This window comes from Styela clava, chromosome 2, assembly GCF_964204865.1.
Source record: "Styela clava chromosome 2, kaStyClav1.hap1.2, whole genome shotgun sequence".
In the NCBI taxonomy this organism is placed as follows: Eukaryota; Metazoa; Chordata; class Ascidiacea; order Stolidobranchia; family Styelidae; genus Styela; species Styela clava.
The window spans coordinates 20,997,094-21,021,458 of NC_135251.1; the positions used below are offsets into that span (position 1 = coordinate 20,997,094).

At 34.5% G+C, this 24,365-nt stretch overlaps 2 protein-coding genes across 3 annotated transcripts; one reads left to right on the plus strand and one right to left on the minus strand.

The window, feature by feature from the left end:
- Nucleotides 1-1,014: 1,014 nt before the first annotated feature.
- On the minus strand, nucleotides 1,015-5,533 carry LOC120336556 (ornithine decarboxylase 1-like). Its single transcript, XM_039404253.2, has 11 exons — nucleotides 5,409-5,533; nucleotides 4,926-5,003; nucleotides 4,410-4,583; nucleotides 4,032-4,204; nucleotides 3,314-3,448; nucleotides 2,883-3,048; nucleotides 2,461-2,599; nucleotides 2,184-2,299; nucleotides 1,903-2,023; nucleotides 1,743-1,830; nucleotides 1,015-1,508 (listed from the first exon to the last, which is right to left on the minus strand). Exons 1-11 carry the CDS (start codon nucleotides 5,442-5,444, stop codon nucleotides 1,457-1,459), a joined length of 1,278 nt encoding a protein of 425 aa, XP_039260187.2. The 5' UTR covers nucleotides 5,445-5,533; the 3' UTR covers nucleotides 1,015-1,456.
- Nucleotides 5,534-14,502: 8,969 nt separating this feature from the next.
- On the plus strand, nucleotides 14,503-23,240 carry LOC120336555 (ornithine decarboxylase-like). 2 transcript variants are annotated; one of them, XM_039404252.2, is made up of 12 exons: nucleotides 14,505-16,845; nucleotides 17,167-17,246; nucleotides 17,436-17,513; nucleotides 17,990-18,163; nucleotides 18,394-18,566; nucleotides 18,828-18,962; nucleotides 19,383-19,548; nucleotides 20,026-20,164; nucleotides 20,330-20,445; nucleotides 20,568-20,688; nucleotides 20,780-20,867; nucleotides 20,979-23,240. In XM_039404252.2, the coding sequence occupies exons 2-12, from the start codon at nucleotides 17,214-17,216 to the stop codon at nucleotides 21,031-21,033; spliced, it is 1,278 nt and encodes a 425-aa protein (XP_039260186.2). In that variant the 5' UTR covers nucleotides 14,505-16,845; nucleotides 17,167-17,213; the 3' UTR covers nucleotides 21,034-23,240. The 2 variants fall into 2 exon arrangements, with proteins under 2 accessions (XP_077965869.1, XP_039260186.2); XM_078109743.1 differs by lacking the exon at nucleotides 20,780-20,867 and having other exon boundaries at nucleotides 14,503-17,246.
- The last annotated feature ends 1,125 nt before the right edge of the window (nucleotides 23,241-24,365 follow it).

Sequence of the window (24,365 nt, forward strand, 5' to 3'; positions counted from 1 at the left end):
GTATCACTTACAGTTTGTTGAAATTTGCAATCACTTTTAATTAGAAAATTACCCCCGACTATAGCTACACCGTCTCCATAGCGCGAGGATAGGGTTTCCAATGGGTTGGGTCCAGGTAGATTGTTTAGGTTCAATATAACTGTCGGAGATTTGATAACATGGCATCTTAATGTTATCAAATAACAACAATTCTTGCAAATAAAATTATTTCCCAGTTACCTGGGGTACTTTTTAATAGCAACAAATCGAGTCAAACATTTTGGTAAATGAGTTCGTTGGCTGACATAAACAAATTTTGAGCAGAATCTTATAACCTTACAGATGGCGCTAACATATAACGGAAACTGTTTATTATCCGGGTTCATGAGTATGCCAAAAAATGATTTTCTTGATTGAACAATTATAAACAATAACACGTCTCAACCTGGCGTTGTCCCGAGCAGGCACCTAAAAATCACCAAAACTATTTAAAGGCATATATGGTTGAGTAGCGTGCTCCTACCGTTACTGTTCCTTCCCCATTGCCTATGATGTTGCGTTGATCTTTGTCTGTGGATCTGTATGCAGCGACAGACATAAGACTGTAACAAGCCTCCGTAAGTCTGACATTTGTCAGACAATACAATACAGAATCAAATTTCTGAAAGTGACACCCCGTCCACTAGAATTGAACTACGCTAAACCCTCGGTTGCCCTACGTACGTACACTTACAAAAACCTTCTGACTTTCGCGTAGCACGAGTTCGTAAAATTGTAACCGAGGCCGTCACGGTTGGCGAAATAAAAACTGTGTTCCCAATCCCATACCGACTGCAAACTATTCTTTCCTAACTTGGCTTAACTTAAAATTTTCACTTCAGGAAACTCACGCTTACGTATTTGCCAATTCACGTTAATATTGAAATGACTTATGTATTCGTCAGTGGCACAACAGATGACAACAGAAAACTTATAAATACATCTTTCACCATCGAATGTTTATCGTAAGAAGCCTAAATGTTTTTAGATGCAAATTGTTTTCCTGATTTTGCAGTCTAGCGCTCATTAAAGAAAATATTACCTAAAATATGGATTAAGTTTTAAAACGCTGATTGCTGGAATCGCCAAACTCATTTTTTCGTCAGGATGACATAATGGTATTCGAAGGAATAGACATAAACGATTAAGCGAAATTTCTTTCTAAGTCCGCGAGTACATTTCATTTAGTGCTATCGATCTGCTAGTATTTAATGGCTGAGACCAACCACTGTTCTAAAACATTGTTACTCTATGACTCCATATTATTACTTTGCAGCCATTTGTTTTTAAACAGAAGCCAAAAAAATTCAATAATTTTCTACTCTCAAGCAATGTTATTGAATGATTTATAAATTCATTGCTCCTGGCCATAGAAAACAAGAAAAACCTAAAATTTTCTTCTGCAAAAAATGGCTTGATTATTCCGGCAATCTTTTCATCACCCCAATAATACTTTGATTTTGTTGTTCATGAGCGACCAAAATATTGCCCTGAATTAAAGTAAAATACGGCTGCTGTTAACTACTGTCATATATATATATATACTAATTTTTGTCAAGGTTTATCATATATATGGAACGCTTAATCTTTTGACAGTCAATGCTTTTAAATTTCATATCATTGACGTATTTACCTGTGAGAAGGATTAATCACCTGGTAAATTTAATTTATTCATATTTATTCAAGAGAACGTTGAGAGTGCTTTAAAAAAGACTAGTACTAACTCATTTTCCTTTGAAATAATGTTGTAGAATGTTCTTGTTTTGAATCCATTAAAACCACTCGAACATGCAAAAGTGTAAGCTCCAGCATCTGTTTGACGAACAAAAAGAAAGTGAAGACTTTTTGTAAAAAAAAGCAATAATTTCATTCAGCAAACATTACCTTTCCAAAATAGCCAGTCATCGCAGTCCAATTTCGGCACAGATATTTTCTTAGCTAACGCCCGAGCATCGCAAGTTGGACCCCACAACCAAGCGTAATGGCGATCCTTGTCTGCTTTTTCCTATAAGGTAAACTATAAACTAGGAAAAAATTTTGTCCAAAAAATAATTTTTAAAATTCTCCGAAATCGAAATGGAAAAATATCTAATTGTGTGGATGATATGATTTTCATTATTTAGTTTATAATTTCTATTATATATACATATATGCATATCAATTACCCCCGGAACATAAGGATTCATTTCTCCTGGTAAAGTATCATGCAAATACACCAGAGATCCATACAATCCTTCATTGATGATGTACTCAACATCCACGTTCGGTAGCTTTGTGTGCTCTGGAATAGATTGTAACATATATAGCAGATTGTATAAATTTACATGAATTCATTTTTACAATAAAATATTCAACTTTGTACATACACGCATCATAAAATCTGATAAAGTTGTTCCTAGTTTGGTGTTGAACCTTTTCCCCCTCTTTCGTAGAATCACTTACCCCGTTTCGTTATCACATTTGTTGCCAACACAAACGCGGTTGCTGCATAATATCTTCCCGGCTCAGCGATAACCTCCAAATTTTTGTATATTTTAGAAGGAAACTCATTTTCTAAAGAGGCATTCACGGATGATGCTATCTGGAAACAATTTGTACTTTATGAAAGTAAAAAGGCTGGGATAGTTCAGAAAGTAATATGTAGGAAAGTACAAAATATATAAAATATTTCGGAACATGATTCATATGTCAAAGTAGGCGTAAACGGGAATGTATCTGATGACAGAAAAAATGAATAACAAAACAACGAAACGATCGCATAGAGAAAATGAGGAAGTCCAGGAATAAAAAGAGAAGAAATATGAGTGCAAAGGCAGGAATATTAAGATAAATCAAAGTGATGAGAAACATTTAAATTTGTATACTTCCTCAATAGACAGTTTGGATCCTGGAAGTGCCGGAAACCCTCCTCCGATATCTAAAATGGTGAAATCCATTTCAAACGTCTTTCCGTAATCAAACAGTACTCTTGCGCGTTCGATTGTTTCCCTAAATGACTTGGCGTCCAGACATCCACTACCGACATGAAAACTGGAATGAAATAGTAATTTTAGTTATTCATTTTATGTAATTCTTTTACACACCTATTCATAGATGTTTTAATTTTGAAATGATTCTCAGCAATCTGGAAAAAGGATTTCAAATCAAACTATGGATTAATGAAATCAAATTGACGAAGGTTTCGGTGATTAAATGTTTCACTTTCTCATCTTCGTGGATTCGTCTTTAATCGTCATTTCACCTCACTTTCGATGGTGATACATAAAAATTATAAAAAACACCATTATTTTGATACCTTATTCCTATAATCTTCATATTAGTTAAGCTTGCAGTAGTGATTAGATGTTGAGACTCTTCAAAGGTTGCACCGAACTTGCCATCGAGAGGAAACTCAGCTGTTGGATTGTCAACGCTTATTCGTAAAACCAATCTTGAAATAAAATAGTTTTAGATTTTTTTAGGTTTGATTGTTATGATTGTTTAGTCGACAGACAAGAGAGAGTATGAAATATAAGCCAGTCCATCCACGGGTATGATATTGTCATTTTTTCTCCACCCGCAGAAGACAAAAAATATTCATGTGATATAGTTCTAGTTTTAAATTTCCTAAACTTGCATGACAGTATTTTTCATACATTTACAATAAAAAAAATATTTTATATCTTTTTGCATAAAACAGTAACAATTACGGGGATCCATATCAAATATTTGAAACAAGACAAACAGCAGGAAAAATTCAGGATACTACAGCATGTGAATTCACTTAATAATATTTTCAAAATCAAATTATCTCAGAATAGTAGTAATATTAAACCAAATATATTTTCTGGCAATCATCACCCGTGTTTTTCAGGTTTAAATTTTTTCTCTCATATTTGATTTCAACAATTAAATCGGTCTATCTATCTTGTATGAAGAAAACGTTTGGATATACTGAACCGTAATTATGACTTTACCCAGCATTTTTAATTAAAGACAAATAAATAAAAAACGTAATTAAATTTAAGACCTACTCCGAATCTGGAAAATGTTTCTTGATCTTCTGAAGTTCTAGTTCACTGTCGAATACCAACATTTTCACTCCATTCTCTCTTGCATGAATAATATGTGAGACTGGTTTTGACGGGTTGGCAAAAATGATAGAATCTGGAGTTGATCCATTGTTTAATACCAAATCAATTTCTTCCTGAAATAAACTAATTTTAGTAGTCTAAATGATGCTAGTGTTTTTTACTTGGATGTTGTGTTGCGTGCGTTTTAGCAGCTTAGATAGGCCTATCGTTATACATGATTATGTAGTTAGTAACAAGCCGCAAATACATTTGCTTTATACAACTTATATATTTTAAATGTTTATAAAGGTGTGAAACTAGAATTACTCATTTGCTTACCTGACTAGCGCAATCAAATCCAGCACCTAATGCAGACAAACACCTAACCATTGGTGGATATGGAGCAACTTTCACTGCATAAAATGGACGCGAGGTGGGAAATAATTCCTGCCATCTTTTATGCTTTTTTGCAATATCGCCGAAGTCGCATATAAAGAAGCTGTCATCATAATTCTAGAAATAAACACTTCACAATATGAAAATACACAATGTAACATATTATTGTATCGCATTTGAGGTTCTTTCACTACATGTACCATTCAGCATGAAACGTATCGCGCAGGTGAAACCAAGTGAAAATGTATAGTGAGATGTATATAGTGAGTCGGAATATACAACTTTCATTCAAATCGATTGTCGAATTCAAAACTTTCGGAAAAAATAAAAAACGTCAAATTCTCGATAGACACATAAAAATAAATGTGATTTTCTCGGAATTCGGAGTTGCAGTCAAATTTGGAGTCATATTCGCTTTTAGGCCAAGAGGAATTCAATACAAAAAAAATGTCGCCTCACCTTGCGACCTTCTGGAGAGTTTGAAATGGTAGTTGCCGCATCGTTCATCGTTATCCCTTCAATTACATCAATGCCGTCCTGGAGAAAAAGTATGATGAGTATCAATACAAAACAAAATTTATATCTATATGATCAAATACGTATCCTCCCAGAGTAGAATATAATACCGAATTTGACGAATTCAGCAGTTCGCGATATTTTAAGCAAATTTTCCTTCAATAATTGCAAGCTGCTTGTCATAAAATATTGGCAGTTCAATCGAAACTAACTTGTTATAAAGTATCAAGGATGTATGAAAAAGTGTTAAGGTTAGTTATGAATAGATTATACGTTGTCATATGACTGAATTTTATGTAGCGGGTTAGTGGCTGTCACGTAGGCAGCTGGTTCGATTGCTAGGTAAAATAATCACGACGTGTAGTGTCGTGATAAAACGCAGTACCTCTCCAGCCTTTCGAACAAGCACTATTTTTTAAATCTCACCTTAGTGCCTATTTGAAACGTTGTGTATTTCGCCATTTCTAGTCTTGTAGAGTACAACAGATATCTAAATTCAAATACCCTAGAAAATCGCTTGTCTATCCAACGGTCACTTCAGCCACCTTCCTGTATCATTATTAAGTAAACCTCATCATTGTTATTGGATTGCGTGGAACCCATGGTGTTATCGCAGTATCCTGCTGCGCAAATACCACTAAGTAAAACGCATAATTGTTGTCCCAATTTTCGTAACACGTCGTGATATCGTAGTACGCGCAAATATCAATATAGTTTGAAGAGTGTAAAAAAAACTAGATAACTTTAGATAGCCAACACTTTTCACAAGATAGTTGTTTGTTTTTTGTTATTGTGGAATTATCTCTTTTTTGCAAGCAATATACCAATCGATTACAAAATTCGCAATTTTTTTTCATTTTTTTCAAATTTGCTAGTTTTGAGTCTTATGGGACTTGAAGTTTCACCCAAAATTTTGCATTTATGTTTTAATTATATCTGTAATCTAAATATTGGGGGCTGTCTTTAGCATATTTTGGGATATGATTTATATGCTTCATCTGTCCAACGAATCAAATCCTAGAACTTGGGTCTGTTGTTGTTTATAACTGTTCAATCAAGTCATTTTCTTCCCGATATAGCCATGTGGCCGTCTAATTCGAATGCACTGATTTTCTAAAACGTTAACGACATCCCTGACGTTATAGAAGCTGACCTAAATTTATCTCAGCCAAACCTTCAAATTTACCGATGTGTTTACTCAGTCATCTCGCCAACCTCATACCACTTTAGATTCGGTAAGCTATGTACGGGGCATATTCTATGCGTTGGAGTGATTATGAGCTTTAACAAACTGATTGAAAGTGGTGCACAATTACGGCTGATAAAAACAGCAGTTGTTTGCTTGAAATTCAAAAAAACTTCTAAATACGCATTTTTGAATTTGTATAGCTTATGCAGGGGTGGCCAACCTGCTTTTGACCGCGATCGACTAAAATATTCAAAATAGTCTGCAATCGACTGATCGGTAATAAGGTACTACACAAAAACAAATGGATACTGAATACGCAGATAACTGCACACACACATAGGAAAAACTTCACCACTGCCAATAACTCGGCTTTGTGGGCGCATTTTTAATGAAATCACAAAATTTGTATTTTATTGTTCCATTTAGGTTGTTAATTTGATTATTTAATTGTACCCGGAGTGAATGTTTCATTATTTATTTTATATTTATTCAAATCATACAATTCAGATACTGTCTATGGCCTGCCTAATTTTTAGACGGAAGTGTTGAAAATTCCTCAAGAAACCTTGCCAAGTATTCATGTATTATCTGAATAGCGAAAAAAAATATTCTCAAATCATGAATGTTACACGACTGCTCAAACTTCAGTATCTAATTTACAATTTTCTCCAATTTGCTTAGAATTAGAACAAGTTGTCATGCCACAGCTACCATTGCGGATGAAATTTATCACACTACTCTTGGAGTGAGACAATAACTTTTGCATAATGCGGAAGTTGTTGTAGGATCGTTTGTCAGTCTAGAGTAGACTCTAGACACGCGATATTTGGCACTTCATTTTTAAATCTTGGCAGCGGAAAAACTTGCTTTTGTTACGTAATAATATGCTTTATAGTGATTGCCCAGACTTAAATACTGTATGTGTATATTGTATTTTGCGCATGTAAAGTGCTGTATTCTTCCTGTTGTAAACACACAACTGGTTCGAGGCAATTTTGGGGGGTATTTGAATAAAATTCACTCAACATCAGACGCGATCGACTGCTCGAGTAGTGGCGATCTACGTGTTGGCCACCCCTGGCTTATAGAATCAATCGTCGTCATTAAAAGTTATAAGAGCCCATGTCAGCTAAAGCTATTTAGCAAATGTTAATGTTCAGAACATCTTGTCTCAGCTAACCCTTCAGCTGTCCTTTTTACGTTCTGAAGTAAACGCAGGGGGTAAACTCAAATGTCACTCAAATGTCATGACCAATATGTCTCTATATTTATCTAAACTTCATTTACATTTAAACAAAAAATCAACGCTGAAATATATCGCTACTATGGCCAAAAGAAAATATTTTACCCTCAATTTTCCGAAAATCTTTAAAACTTTATTCTGAAAGAAGCTGGTACTGTGGAACAGCTATGGTAACTTACCAGAACCTGTATCAGACATTAAGCAGGAGATCCACCGACTTTCGCTGAGCACGAGATCCGCTGGACTTAGATAGAAAAAAATATCCCGCTAAGTCCTGTGGAAGTTTTGAATTAAATAATAGTTATAGCCTTTTATCCAAAACAAAAATCTGTAACTACCTGATATTTTAAAGCAATGGGTGCAGTAAAACAACAAAAACATAATAACAAAACCATCCGTAAGTACACTTCGTGAACTTGACTTGCTAAAACCAGTGCTTCCCAAACTTTTTGTGGATGTAAGACATTTGTGAAACACGGAAAATTTGTGACCCGCGAAAATTATATTTAACCAGTCTTATGATGTTTTGATTCAATGGTTTTAGGCATATTAAGCAGTGGAGTCTTAACCTGATGATTGAAGCAGAATGAATAAAGTATACGAAATTTGCTTAGCATGTGATGGATTATTCAGCCTAGGCCATGGGTTCTCAACCATGGCCCACTGCTGGTCCATAGAAACATTTTCAAGTAGGCCACAAACCTCTTAATAATAGCTAGAGTTGTTGAATTATTGGTTAAACTTTGATTGTAGCAGCAATGAATAATAATGCTGTCTTTAATTTTCATTCTACAGTGTCTATTTTTTCCGAAAGTTTCTCGTAGTTTTTCTCAGGCATGAAAATGTTAATGAAACACCGAATTTTTATGTAATGAAAATGGGCCATGAAAGGGAAAAGGTTGAGAACCTCTGTCCTAGGCCAATGGCGTACCGCGCATTTTCCCAGTGCGTCCATATATAGCTGTTCAGAGAAATAAGGAACAACAGACAAAACAAATATGAACCTATTGGTTTTACTACTCAGATATTTTATGACTTTTATTTCTTTTATTAATGTTGTTGATAGATACTCTTTTCTCACCGAAAAAAAAATGTACTATAATTGTGTATATGAAAGCAGGTAAGCTTAGTATCAGAATATATTTATTATACTATGAGAGAGATAAGTATTAGTTGTCTATAAACTATATAGACATTTTGATGAAAAGACTGTTTCTCATTAATTTTTTATCTTGTGGTATTGGAGTCGATGCATAGGTCTTATCGCATGCTGATAATTCGATTTGACTTTTTAAACTAGGAGCTAACGATTCCAGTTGGAAATATTTTTGATTTATTTCAACAAACGATTTTGTGGTTATAATATTATTACACACGAAATGTACATAAACGCATAAATTATCGTTTACTCGGAAACTGGGAAAGATGGGACAGTCGGTGTTAAGACCCGTATGTAACCAATGAAAAATAACCAGGCTAATCTTCCGTTGCCAACACGCGAGTACATTGCTCAAGTATTGTAGCAACAAGATTGTGGTCTAACTGGTACACGGCAGGGTTGGTAACGTGCTATACATATACAGCCAAAAATACGAATAAAAATATATAAATCCCTATTAACTTATATAAGGCCAACCAAAAATAAACATATACTGTACAGCCAATGATGTACATGCACAGGACAGCCAATGCATTTTACATATGCTGCGGTTGCCTCCACGTGTTATGGTTATGGACATAACGACGCAAGTCAATTCAGACACATCTGTACATAAGGTTGCAATATAGGATGCCATAATGCCCCATAACAGCTGATCATTCATAACGCGAGGTATGTGCTGGCAACAACAACGACGATTGGAATTCCTTTTGAATTACTATTGTTCGACCCTTGGAGCTAAACTGGTGTCAAGCTAATCAAATTAAAGTTTAGTGCAAACTATTAATGCGTTATTTTTTGTTCGGTTCAAAATGCGTCGCCAGATTAGATATATCTGTAGGATGAAGCTGAGTTTACTGACGAAATGCAGTAGAGATCTTTCGCTTACAGAAACCCAAAAAACAAGTGTATAGTAGATGCAATAAATTACTATGATTAAAGTTCCATTCAACGGTAAGCTTCCACATTTTATTTGCGCATAGTAATACATATAGATGCAGCTGCTCGTAGTGCATGAATATACACGCATTAATATGAAAGTAGCCTACTTGAATACGTACGTTTAATTTCAAATCTTGAATGTCATAATGCCTCACAGTAGATGCTCGCTAATACCACGAGATATGGTGTTGGTAACGGTGACCGTGCATTTGAACCCACGTTCATTTGAACCCATGTGTATATCCGCGGGTTCAATCTATATGTGGATGCTAAAACCCATGGCTTAGACCAGGGGTTCTCAAACTTTTGGTGTTGCGGAGCCCTTGAAAAGATTAACTATTATTCACGGAGCCCCAAATAAAATGTTAAAATTGTTACTTTTCTATTAATATTCCTGAGTAAAATTAAAAGTACTTTACTTAATTTGAATGCTAAACCTTTTTTAATAGGGTTAATACAAGTCATAAATAAATCTAAATTTCAAAGATAAATTATGTATACTAAAACTGTAAATTTGACACTTGATAAACATATTAATAAATTATGGACCGAATCTTTACCCTTTCGACATTTTCAGAAGACTTACAAAGCCGCTGATAACGTGCGCGAATGTATTTTGTTACATTCGCCGATGGTTCTCCTCAGCATGGCATGTTTTTAACATCTTTACGTCGGTGTTTATTCTCCATAAATCAAAAATTTCCGTCGGCACGTACATGTATTGTTTCACAATGACGACGATAATTGCTTTTTTGTTCTCGTGGGGAATTATGAGTTCAATGTGAAAAACATGTTACCATATCGTCACGCTAATAACCGAATTGCGTAAGTCATTTTTGGCGATTTTGAGTTTTTTTTTATATAATAGGTATTTATGTGATGCTGCGCACCTGTCTGTTAACTCAGATTTTATATTAAGAATTCCGAAACCCATAAAAATGATGATTTAGTATGACATGCACATTTGTGCAATTGTTTCCTCATAATGAATTATCATTGTTACCGCAGGACTATTTTGACGTCACGAAGGCAAAATAACCTCGGCGAAGTATTTACGAGTTTTTGCATCTCGGATTCTAGCTTAGCGCGTATTAATTTGAATTTATACTACAGTATAGGAAGGCGTGCACTTGTGATATTCACTGTCCGAGTCCAATTCACCTTGGTTGGCTCTTATATTGGGTGCATTGCTGTTTTATTCTTTATATTCAATCTTAGTCTTTTTTCGGTGGGGTGTGCGGAACGTGTTATATTGATGAAATATATATTTTTAAACATAAAAAATATTGAAATTAAAACTGATTAGCTATTTTGGGGATTAGACATTGTAGATACTGAGAATTACATTCGTTTTTGGAATGTTTAGTTTTCAGGACTGGTGCATATAGTAAAGTTGCAAAATTGCGTATGTGCCCAAGTCATAAACACATTTCTGCCTAAGTTACAGTGCGCCTTTATGACGTCACTTAACTGCGTCATACAAATTAACTTAATCCGGCTTCTTTATTAAATTATTTTTAGCGTTTTGTCGCCGATGACTATAATATCATCACGCTAATAACCGAATTGCGTAAGTCATTTTTAGCAGTTTTGAGAAAAACGTAAAAAACCTCCTAATGATATTGTTATGCCATTGAGAGTCAATAATTTGCCATGGTTCAATTTTTTGATCGAGGTAAATTCGAAACTCAAATTTCTTGATTGAAAAACGATATTCTGAAATAATAAAACTTAAAATGAAAGATCACACTATAAATTTTATTTCAGCAGTCTCACGTGAGATCAAAAACGCTTTTATATAGGCATTGGAAATCACAAAATTTGGTGTTATGTTAGGTTTTCTCTGGTGATTCATCGTAGTAACTGCGAAATCGTAACACAGTCAATTGTGCGCGCGATGTACCTTTTTTTCATTCTGAAACCACCGACGGAGCCGCATGCAATAAATTAATTTCAATCGTTCGTATTTTGCCGAGACCTTGTGATTTTTTAAACGGCGATTAAAATATCAATTATTATCTTGCTTAAAAATAATCTCGAGTGCAAAAGAACAAATGAAGTTTGACAAATCCCAAGATCGCAAAAATACGACTCCAATTTATTTATAGTTGGCAGTTTATCACGTATTTTATGTTATTTTAGAATAGTAATCCTAATAGTAATCTCGAATCAAACGTGAGTAACGACGAGCACAATTATATTATTAGAACAAGACACTTTAATTAAATGCTCGCATCGGTCATGGATTGAATATTTTACGCAACAGAAATCTCGCAATCCGTTTTTTTTTAAATCGCGAAGAATGTCGCGCGGAAGTTTCCGATTCCATTCCCACCCCCTCCTCAGAAGTCTGGCTGCGCTCCAGCTTATAAATAATTTCATTTTTTAATTTCGCCTCTTTGCCATATTTCAAGGCTATATATTGTTTCAGATATTATCAAAGCTGTTATTGCTTCTTTGAACTGTTACAAAATTAGTCAAGTCAGTATTTTGAAAAGTAATCGAATAACTCGCGGAGCCCCTGGGTTTCTCTCGCGGAGCCCTGGGGCTCCGTACGGAGCACTTTGAGAACCTATGGCTTAGACTAGGGTTGGTATGAGTTCAAATATCCGTAAAACAAAAAAATTTCCATAGGTGCAATAGTATGTAGGTGCAATTGTCGCGGGTTCAAATATACGTGGGTTCGAATGTCATGGAACTGTTGGTAACGACGGCGAAATTAGAACTTCTCCTGAATATAGTCTAATATTTAGGCATTGCAATTGAACCGAGAAAAAAACTAACCAAGTTTTATACAGACCATTATTACTCAAGTTGCATTTTATTATAAGTAGTTCGCGGCGGCTGACTGTGTATGTACCAGGGCTGTGGAGTCGGAGTCCAATTTGACAAGGTTGCTCTTGAGTAGAACTTTCTGCAGTCGGAATTTCATACTTTTATTGTTGATAACAAATGTCATCTTGTAAATCTGTCAAATGTAAATCTTTTTTTTTCAGAAAATTAAGGCGTAATCCATACCGTCACTGTGAATATGGCATGGCATGTTTGTGAACTGCATGTGTTAAACTCCCTAGCACAGGGTTTCTTAAAATAACCCCCGGTGTTCCTGGGTCATTTTGACACCCCTCTAAAAAAAATTTAATATTTCACCAACCAAAAATGCCAAAAACATCATTAATGTGTCCTTGAAAAGCTTATTTTCGTCGCTTTCCGCTAAAATGCGCCCAAATTACGTAGCACAAATGTGTACGGCCGTACGCCGGTAAGAAGAGAGAAATTTTGAAAAAATTTCGAAAAAAAGTTTTCTCACTTTTAACGCTGTGGTCGACACGTGATTGATATGCGAGAGAAAGAGTTCTCTTTTAGAAGAGCTTTACGTCACCTTCAAAATAAAACAAGAGTGGGATTTGTAAGTGAAGTGATATTCGTTTTATCGAAGAGCATTTGATCGCGTGCTGTCTGGTATCTTTGTTTGTTTATTATGAGCCGAAGAACGTTGCTCGCGCGTTCAAAATACTCCGTTTTCAACTAACAACAGATTCCTTGTTTATTTTTAAGCTTTGAAATACTCATACAAATATAATTGACCTTGTTGCAAAATAAAAATTATACATAAAAAAATATGATGACGTCACCGTAATTAAGAACACTCGGATCAAGCATGGATGATTTAAACTCAAACATTTTGAGTTTTGAAATTGGTTTTGTTCACATGCAGACCACTATGAAATACTTGACCCCTCAAAATACATTTAATTTAGCCATAATCCCAAATTATGACACAGGGTACCCCTTTATGACCAGGCCGATCCTATCGGGTTTTAACCTAGGTTCGATCGAACCCCTGGGGTTCGGTGAAGCTATTCCAGGGGTTCGACGAAGGTCCTCTGAAACAGGTATATTTAATAAAGACTTTATATAACACAGCATACTAATCAAACAAAAATAACAATAGATCATCGAAGACATAAAATTTTACACGTTTAAACAACTCGTAAATTAGCTGTGTGTAGCTTCGCGCAGATAAAAGTTCTAGTCGAAATTTCAAATACTTTTACAGCTTGAATTCCAGCACACTTCATAACAAACTTATATCGACACAGATATCGTACGCTTTAGCATTTTCAGATTCTTTTCGCTTATGAGCACAAAACATCTTAGGTTATAATGACAAACGTTGGGGTTTTAAGCAAATTTTGCGCGTGTGAAACCTTATTCATATGCTACTAATAAATTATAGCTCAGTATAGCAAGTGGGTGTATATAAATTGATATAAAATCAAGACGTGTTTAAAAATTTGTGGCGAAGAATATTTTATTGAAGAGCTTTTCTTAAAAATCTGGACGAGCTCAATATAACGCTAAGTCATAAGGTTGACCGTGTCTATTTCGGCAAAACAGCCGACAAACTCTTTTATCTGCATTCGAATGCAATTTGAAGTTTTAGAAACGGATGACTGGATCAACTCCCGATTCTATCATTTTTGCCAACCCGTCAAAACCACTCTCACATATTATTCATGAAAGAGAGAATGAAGTAAAAATGTTGGTATTCGACAGTGAAGTATAACTCCAGAATATCAAGAAACATTTCCCAGATTCAGAGTGTGTTCCACATTTTTATTTTATCTTTTTATTATAATAAAAAATCGGGTATCAATGCTATAAAAACAGAAAGAGTTATAAAGAAAGATATGTAAAAAAAAATTGGAACCTGGCGAGAACATGATGGTATGCACTTTTTAAATCCAATTTCGTTGATTAGATCACTCATATTCGGTAATGGAATATAACGCGTTTAACTGAGTAAATATATTGGTCGTCTGTGAATAATCGATTACAAACATTTGTTTCCCATTTTCACCCTTCACGACGACAACTTGAGCTCTCCACGGAGATCTGCCAGACGCTACAATTCCTTCCTGTAACAAACGGTTGACCTTAATTTCAATAAACATTGTCATCTTTGGAATACTAATGAGACATTGTAGCAATAGTCAGCAGCAGCAGCAGCAGATCGCAGTCAGCAGTTAGATTTTTGAATGGTTCTGATGACAAACTTTTGAAAGTTGAGAAGCCACTTACAGACATTGGAAGTCGATCGCCGCGGTAAACATAAGTTACACTTTGATGCTGTCCTTGAAGGTCTATTCCAAGTAAAATGTCACAACATAAATTATCCATTACCCTTAATATGAATTTTGGATAGCGTCGGCCCTGATATTCAATATCTGCTGCTGTACAACCTTTTAGTTAGAGGAATGGAATAGGCCAGAGAAGCCATTGCTACCTTGTCCTTAACTGTGTGTCCCTTTTGATTGGGAGGTTACACCTTTCTATGAGACGAGGGTGTATGAAACTCTGGCTACTGCAACTATAAAAAAGTGCACGTACTTTGTGTCTTTCAATACGAATCACAGGAGAACCTCTCAATAATTTTGGGCTGTGATTTTTGATATGCAGTGACTTCGTCAGGTTTTTGTGGGTTGAAAACTGCTTCTATGCAGACTTTTATGAAACGTCCCCTTTTATGACACTTGAAACAAAACACATTTCGGGCTGGACATTTTAACGATGATGTTTCTTTCCGCACAGAAAAAGCAAGTAGAATTTGCAGTAGCAGATATTTTCTCGATATCACACGATGACTTATTGAATGGAGTTTCACTGTTTTGAGCTGACACAGTAGAAGAAAGATCGGATACTCGATAAGCTTCAGTGTTCTTAATTGCTATTTCTAAGCTCCTGGCTCGATCGAATGTCGTATTAAATTAAGATGTTTGTTTTCCAACGAGCGCGGCCGTATCCATGTGGAGTTTAATCCCCGGATAAAAGCGTCTCGGACATAAGCATCTCGATTTTGAACAGCAAATACAGTTTTGAAATTACAATGTTGCTTAACAATTTCAATGCTTGCATGTATTCGCCTACATTTTCAGATGCTTGTTGGTTCCTGGTTGCCAGAACATGCCGAGAATTAACTTCATTGCGGGGTTTGACAACATTGTTTTCAGAATCTCAATCACAGTATCGTATGATTCTGTCTCTTCAATATATTGGAATATACGAGGAAATATGAAATTCACCAATACACCTAGTTTATGCGTTACGGCGTTCAGAAAATTATCGAAAGTCTTCTTCCAGTGAAGCCACTCACAGGATGCTTCATGAGAGTTAGGATCTACCTCTAGTCTCTCAGGTTTCAGAACCTTGTCCATGCTTATACCAGAATACTCTTGTGAAATGCGATAAGTTGAATAAATTGTAATGAATGATAAATGTAGTACCTTGATATAAGGCTTTCTTTATTCAGCCTAAATCTGAAGCACACTTGGAATGAATCTAAAGTAAAATATAACACAAGTAAATGTTATTAAACAAGAAAACAAATACGTAGCGAATTGCTGATTCTAACAGTAAGCGGCCCCATAGTTGAATAAATAAAAATGGAAGAACTACATTACATCTACACTACATCTACAGCACAGCAATAACTGATGTCTGATTTAAAACGCTTCAGCAATCATCGCTAGACTGCAGCTGTATAAACGAATAGATTCATTAAGTTACATTTACAAGGTATTACAACATGTTATGGGAATAACGACGCAAGTCAATTCTGAGACATCTGTACATAAGGTTGCAATATAGGATGCCATAATGCCCCATAACAGCTGATCGTTCCTAACGCGAAGTATGTGCTGGCAACAACGACGACGATGGACCTTTCCCCGACCTTTGACCCCCGAAAAATTCTTCCTATACTTTCCATTGCAAAATGTTCGGGGCTTATTTCAAGAGTTGTTTCGCGACATGGCGCCTGTAAAATGGGGTATGTGTTTTAAACCATCATTATGATTCATCGCATGTAACAATCTGTTTTTAAAAGTACCGGTAAAGAATTTCAGCCCAGTCTATTACAGCTATTTCTAAACTCTTTTTTATTTCTGCAATTAAATTGAAACTCCTAAGAAGACAGAGTGATCATTGAATTATCTGATTTATATTTAAATTTCCGAAACACAACGGAAAACTAACAAATAGAGTTCAAAAACGCAAAAACTAGGTAATGTTTACGACCGCGCCTGGAAATCTGTCTGAGTGAGAAAAGTGTCTGAACGGATGCGAAAAGGAAGCATTGTTTGTTCAATTCAAAACGCGTCGCCAGATCATATTTGTAGGATGAAGCTGAGTTTAATGACGAAATGCAGTAGAAATCTTTCGCTTACAGAAACTCCAAGAACGATTTTAAGGTTGAAATATGAACAACGATTCCAAACAAGTGTATAGTAGATGTAATAAATTACTATGATTTAAGTTCTATTCAACGGTAAGCTTTTACATGTAATTTGCGCATAGTAATACATACAGATGTAGCTACTCGTAGTGCATGAATACGTACTTATTAATTTGAAATCTTGGATGTCATAAGGCCTCACAGAAGATGCTCGCTCATACCACGAGATATGGTGTTGTTATCAACGACGAAACTGGAACCTCTATTGAATATAGCCTATTATTTAGGCATTGCAATTGAAGTGGAAACAAACTAATCAAGTTAAAGTTTAATACAGACCATCACGTTGTATTTTTTAGAATATAGATGCATATTTTTGCAATTCTTTCTTATTTTATGACCCAATTTTTTCAGCTTAGTTGAATTTTAGTAACTGTGCCTATTTCCAAGACATCAAAATCATGGAGTGTTCGACGTTCTGTATAGGTACAAAGGTACGATTTTATTCATAAAAGAAAAGTTCGTAATAACTCGGTCCGGGTTGCAGCGGTAGTCAATCTCTGTGATCTTATTTATTACACTTTAGAAACTCTATCTTAAAGTACGGCTACAAGTTAATAATATTTATTTATTTAAATGTATAATTATCCTTTTTGTATCGTTACTCATCACATTTTCTGCAGGACAACATTGATGTATTTGAAGGAATAACAATGAACGAAGCGGCAAAATTCATTTCAAGTTTTCCTGCAGGTCGCAAGGTAAGGTGGCAACACTGTTGTATTGTATTCCCACGGAAAAACGTAATAATTGTAAAGCTTGCAAATTAATCGCAGACAGTAGTTAATGATGATATTTGAAACAGAATACAACACTATTATCAAAATCGCTCGAGCTCTGTAGATGTTTCCATTCAATTCTCAAGTGATTAATCAAATTGAAGTAATTGGTTTTGCGCTATGTTATTGATATGCATGCTTTTGCGGGTATTTGATTGAAGCTGTTTGATTCATAATTAACTACTCAATAATAGGGCCAGTTCTTATAGATTATTTCAATATCTCAATATCGTACCTGAGAAGGCATGAAAGATTTTGAAAAAAAAAATCAGAAAAAGGCCACTGCAAGCTTGGTTATTTAAAGTTTGCGTTCTTGGAAGCTTACAATTAATAATCTTAGCAGAAATATATATCTTACATATTTCATTTTATAATTTTGTGAAATATTCCTCGTTCAGAATTTTGACGACAGTTTCTATATATGCGATTTCGGAGATTTTGCAAAGAAGCACAAACGATGGCGGGAGTTATCTCCCAATTCTCGTCCGTTTTACGCAGTGAAAGTTGCTCCATATCCACCAATGATTAGATGTTTGTCTGCAATGGGCACTGGATTTGATTGCGCCAGTCAGGTGAATAAAATTAAATTCTAATCGCACACATGTATATACAATGGAAAGGTTCGAAAATTGCCTATCAAAACGGTAAATTCGAACGTGGTTAGAATTTTGATACTTTACTCTTCACGAGAAATCAGAATTGGGATAAAACCTCCTTATCCGACAATAAGATGACAGGAAAGGTAATTATGACTTTTTAAAGTTTATATATTCACTTTATTATCTTAATTTTATTTCGTAAGGAAGAAATTGATTTGGTATTAAACAATGGATCAACTCCGGATTCTATCATTTTTGCCAACCCGTCAAAACCTGTCTCACATATTATTCATGCAAGAGAGAATGGAGTGAAAATGTTGGTATTCGACAGTGAACTAGAACTTCAGAAGATCAAGAAACATTTTCCAGATTCAAAGTGTGTTCCACATTTTTATTTTACCTTTTTATTATAATAAAAAAAAAACGGGTTGAAAGATAGGTAAAAAAAAAATGAAATCCGGGGAGAACAGAACTATATCAATAACGAGATTTTTCTTATAACTCATCATGATGTAACTAATTTGTAAAAAAAAAGTTCACGAGATAGGTATATGGATATTTTAATTGACGCAGCTCAATATCCTTGCGTGCGTATTTAAAATAAAACATCTAATATCTATGGATCTTTCATTTCAAGGTTGGTTTTACGAATGAGCGTTGACAATCCAGTGGCAGAGTTTCCTCTAGACGGCAAGTATGGTGCAACATTGGAAGAGTCCCGACATCTGATCAATATTGCAAACTTAGAGGACATGAAGATAATAGGAATAAGGTGCAACTATTAAAATTATTGAAATGAACTTCTATACCTGGTCAACATGGGAATTCAGACAAAATTTCGCCTTTAACAAGATCCTTATATGTAGATCAATGTCATTTATTGCTTGTATTGTAACTCATAAAACTTTAAAAAGATTGATTACACATTAAAGATTCACATGCTTTATAAAAGTAAAATTAATTAATTAGAGACAAAGAACTGTAATGGAAAAAACACATTTTCATTAATTCCCTGATTTTAAAAGTTTGCTTTATACGTTAGAATAAATTATACAAACGTTTATTATTTTTGGTTAGTTTTTTGGGTACGGTGTTCCGCTGATTCTATGAGTTACTGCCAATCAACAAGATAATATAATTAAAACATCTCTAATCTTGTAAATAAATTTTTCGGATGATTGTTTCATTCCAGCTTTCATGTTGGTAGTGGATGCCTTGATGCCAATTCATTTAAGGAAACAATTGAACACGCAAGGGAACTGTTTGATTACGGAAGAACACTAGGAATGGATTTCGATATTTTAGATATTGGAGGAGGCTTCCCTGCACTTTCGGGATCCGCTCTATCAATCGAGAAAGTATACAAATTTATTGTTACTTTCACCGCTTTATTCGTATATTTCTCTTTCCTTCTTCCTGTTGGCTTATTTCAGCTAACTCCATTTTAACGGTGTACTTTTTTCTGATTATTTGGTTCCTGCGAGACTAACTACTTATCCTTCTTCTATGCTTTTGTGCCGGTGGATCCGTATGCATGCAAGGATGCTGTAGCATAAGTAGAGATAACAATCCTAAGTGATTCAAGAGTCTTGCTGCACACTAACAGAAATAGATTTGTGTTAGTCTGCAGCAAGACTCTTAAATCACTTAGTACTTTTCTCTTGTCCTGTATCATTTCCTTTGCCAGGCTCATTGCCTACCTTTTTTCAATCCTATGTTGACATTTGGATAATATTTCCATATGTATTGCTTTTTATTTGTACTCTCGTCCTTATTGTTCTTTGTGTCATATCTACAACTCCTCATTTTTGAACGTAAAGTACAATTGTTTACAGATAGCGTCAACCGTGAATGCCTCTTTGGAAATGAATTTTCCCGCTGAAATATTTGATAAATTGCGTGTTATCGCGGAGCCAGGACGATATTATGCAGCAACAGCGTTTGTTTTGGCAACAAAGGTGATAACTAAACGAGGTAAGTGATTATATAATACAATCTAAAGGTTCAAAACTGAATGTTTATAGAATTCCCCATAGCATTTAGGTCATATTTATCAGATTTGTTAGGGATATACTGTTGTAATGTGATTTCATTTTGAATCAATCCAATCTGTTTCATATATGTTATAATCAATTTTAGAGCACTCAAAACTGCCTAATGTGGATGTTGAATATACTCTAAACGAAGGAAAGCACGGATCTCTGCAGCTTTCTTATGGGACTCTACCGGGAGAGATGATTCCTTATGTTCCGGAGGTATCACAACGATATCTTGATAAAGACATTATCCTTACAATTAACAGATTCAGTTCTCGACTGCCGAGTACAAATATGTCACTATTCTTTTTATTGGTTAAATAATGGTTTTTGCATTATAGGAAAAAGCAAATAAGAATCGCCATTATGCTTGGCTCTGGGGTCCGACTTGCGATAACAAGGCGTTATCTAAGAGAATATTGGTGCCAAAATTACACATCGACGACTGGCTGTTTTGGAAAGGTAATATTTACTGCCCGAAATCAAATTTGTCCAATATGACAATTCTTGACAAAAAGTCTATAATATGAATATCCATTTCTTTGTCAAACAGATGCTGGGGCTTACACTTTTGCATGTTCTACTGGATTTAACGGATTTAAAACAACGGCATTTTATAATATTATTTCAACAGAAAATGAGTTAGTAACTATTTTATTTTAAAATGACTTTTATGGTCAAATTATTCTATTTAAAAAAAATAAAATTAATCAAAGATTAATTTATGTACAAATTATTTTACTTCGATTCAGAGCAATATTTTGGTCTCTCATGAATAATAAAGTCGAAGTAATATTGGAACGATGAAGAGATTGTCTCAATTTGCCGAAGGAGAAAAAATCAAGCAGAAATACATAGTTTATTTTAAGTTGTTATTGTTAAAAAAGTTTTGTTAACCGTTTGAAACACTTGAGTTAGACAAATAAATTATAGGTGCAAAAGATATAGCATTTTTAAGCAAAATATACAGTTATATCTGTCGATAATTTATTTTTTTTTGCAAAAAATAAAAGCATTATATATTAGGTTACTGTTCCATTAATTTAAATTAGTATGTATATATTTAAAGATAAAGGTACATTTTTTCAAATTTAGACTGATTCATTAACTCGACAGTATATAGTTTTTTTAATTTTTCCGACGGGAAGTATTTGGAACAAAATTGTTATTATCAGCTTTATAGAAAAAATTCTGTAACGGATAAATTTCAATTAGAAAAACGACCTAAAAATGAATATTAGTTCAAAATTGAATGTCGATATCCTGAAGACTTGAGGCCCCTAGACTTAATGCTGATGGTAAATTCAGTCTCGCATACCATTAAGGCTACATGTTGAGCTGCGAGTACGAACGTTGTCAGACTGGCCCGGCCTAATGCCGTATGGTGGCGCCATATTCGTTAGATTCCTGTGTTCTATATAGATATGTAATTTAACAATTTACAGGTATATACGCATAACTGAATATTGGCGACCACCAAATTGATGAAATAACTTGAAACAAAAACTTGATGCTACATAGGTTTTTACGTCGGAATGTTAAAGCAAAGCAAGGTAGCTGTCATTGAACAATAAAAAGATAAAATAACCGCAATTGAAACAAATTTTTAAACTTACGACGCGTAGGAAAACTGAGTCACATTGTTTTGAATTAAAATTTCCTTCACGGCCGAACGATGATTCGAACTACAGTATCGTATCATGAGAAGATTATAAAAAACACAATGTAACAGAAGATTAGTGTAATGTTTATTTTTGTTTCTAAGCTATACAGATAAAAAAATCCTCGTTATTTATATGCGAGCCCCATGTTTATACGATCTCATATCGGAAAGATTTTAAAACAATCTGAACGTTCTCGAGTTTATGAAGTTTGTATTATAAATACTCTGCTTTCAGATAAATTTTCGCAGTAATTTTACTCCGTTAAAGTACAATAATTGGAATGTCATGTGTTGTGATTTTGAGAGTCACTTGCAACATTCTCACGTTGAGAAATGTGAACATATTATACATTTCGAGGTAATTTTACTCTCACGTGTGAGTTGTGTTCCATATCTCCTTTGTAGATTCATTCGACATATAACTCTCTTGTTTTATTGGATAAATATTCGTGATATAAAATAAAATTTCCACACTAAACAAAAATACCTTATATCAGTTTCGCTTCTGTTTACTTATTTTGTGTTTGAGATATAATCAACGCCATTCAGTGCCCACTGAATACGATTACTTTTCAGAATATGGCAGACCCTTTGTTGCATACTAGTTGCCCAGTACATAAGGATTAAACTGAAATATGAACATATCAATGATAGTTCGATGTTATGCCTATATTCCTGGCGTTGTGAAAAAGTTTATCTATTCAAAACAATTTTGTTTGTTATAGAAATGTATTGGGAAATAGTTAGAAATTATAATCGTATTAAGCGAAAGGCATAGACATAAATCGATATGTCGGCAAATCAAAGCATTTTTAATGTGATGAAACGAAATTGATTATGAGATTATGTATAGAAAAACTTGTTATTAAAAATTAAGCATGAAAGCAATGGTAAAATGTCATGCTAATATGGAAACTGTTATCACATCTCCAAATATAACATTGTTACTTATCGATCTTAAGATCGGTAAGTATATTGATAGGTATTTGTCTGTATGTCTGTCTGTCTGTCTGTCTGTGTGTCTGTGTGTGTGTCTGTTAGATGCACGCGATATCTCACGAAAGCGAGATTGAATCTGCTCCAGATTTTGCATGTGCATTCATCTTATCTCGGACCAGAAGCCTATTGATTTTGGCCGAATTATGTCGTATAATTAGCGAGTTATCAATCAATTATTGATATAGTGATCTAGATTTTTGTAAAGCGAGAGAATTTTGAAACCCGCCGAGTGTGTGTGTGCGATGCGCAGTGCGCAAGTTACAAGAGCGGATGAATCGAAACTGCAGTTTCTGTTTTGGGGGATCCCCTAACTATCGATCGATAAGTCTTCGGTTTCCAACCGATATTCTCGTTTATTCGTCAAACTGTTGTAGAAAAAAATAATACAAAGGATTTATTGTCACTATTTACTTTTTTTAGGAGGAAACCTATAGTCCATATACGTATATATACTTGTGCCTCATTATACACCATTCGATCTTGTTCGTTCATTACTTATCGATTTTAATCGGTAAGTATGTTGATAGGTATTTGTCTGTATGTCTGTCTGTTAGATGCACGCGATATCTCACGAAAGCGAGATTGAATCTGCTCCAGATTTTGCATGTGCATTCATCATATGTCGGACCAGAAGCCTATTGATTTTGCATGAATTATGTCGTATAATTAGCGAGTTATTAATTAATTAGTGATGGGACACAAGGTGTCACTATGAAGTACGAGCGCTGTTTTGGGGGATCCCCTAACTTTCGATCGATAAGACTTCGGTCTCTGACCGATATTCTTGTTTATTTCATTGTTGTGTTGCATATGTGAGTCACAAACACGTGAGAGTGAGTTAACGTGAATGCGTGTTAGTCCATATTTATCGGAATGTATCTGAATGATTTCATAAATAGTGTTTAGTGCATAGAATTTGATATTCAATGAGAATTACAACATACAAATTGAAAAATAAAAAAGTTCAATTCATACAAAAACAAGTTTAAAGTACAACAAATTGTTGCAATTTGATGAGAAGTAACTTTTTATTTTCAATTTTAGGCAGAAAAAAATTTGTGATCATTTCACATAAAACTGAATTTAGAAACATTGTTTACAATTGTTACATCCTGTTTGGTTTTACTGTTGTTTATTACATTGGTGTATGTGTGTAATGTTCATTCTATGATATCATTTCCGACGGTTGAAGAAAAATGATATTGCCCGCCTTTATTGGCAGTTTTTGGATAATATGTTCAAGATACTAATGTTTTGTGGTCCAAACCGTATTGCCAATAGTAACAAGTAAAATGATCTGAATTGATTTCGATAATTAAAAATCTTTTCTTAATTTTCGTCTCTGTTTGTATGTTTTGTGTTTCAGTCTTAATCAAGGCTTTTGTTCAAAAATTCCAAATCTATTTTGAAACCAAATCTTCTCCTCTTTCAAATTTAGTTTTCTGATTACCGTATCTATTGGTGATCATTGATTGAA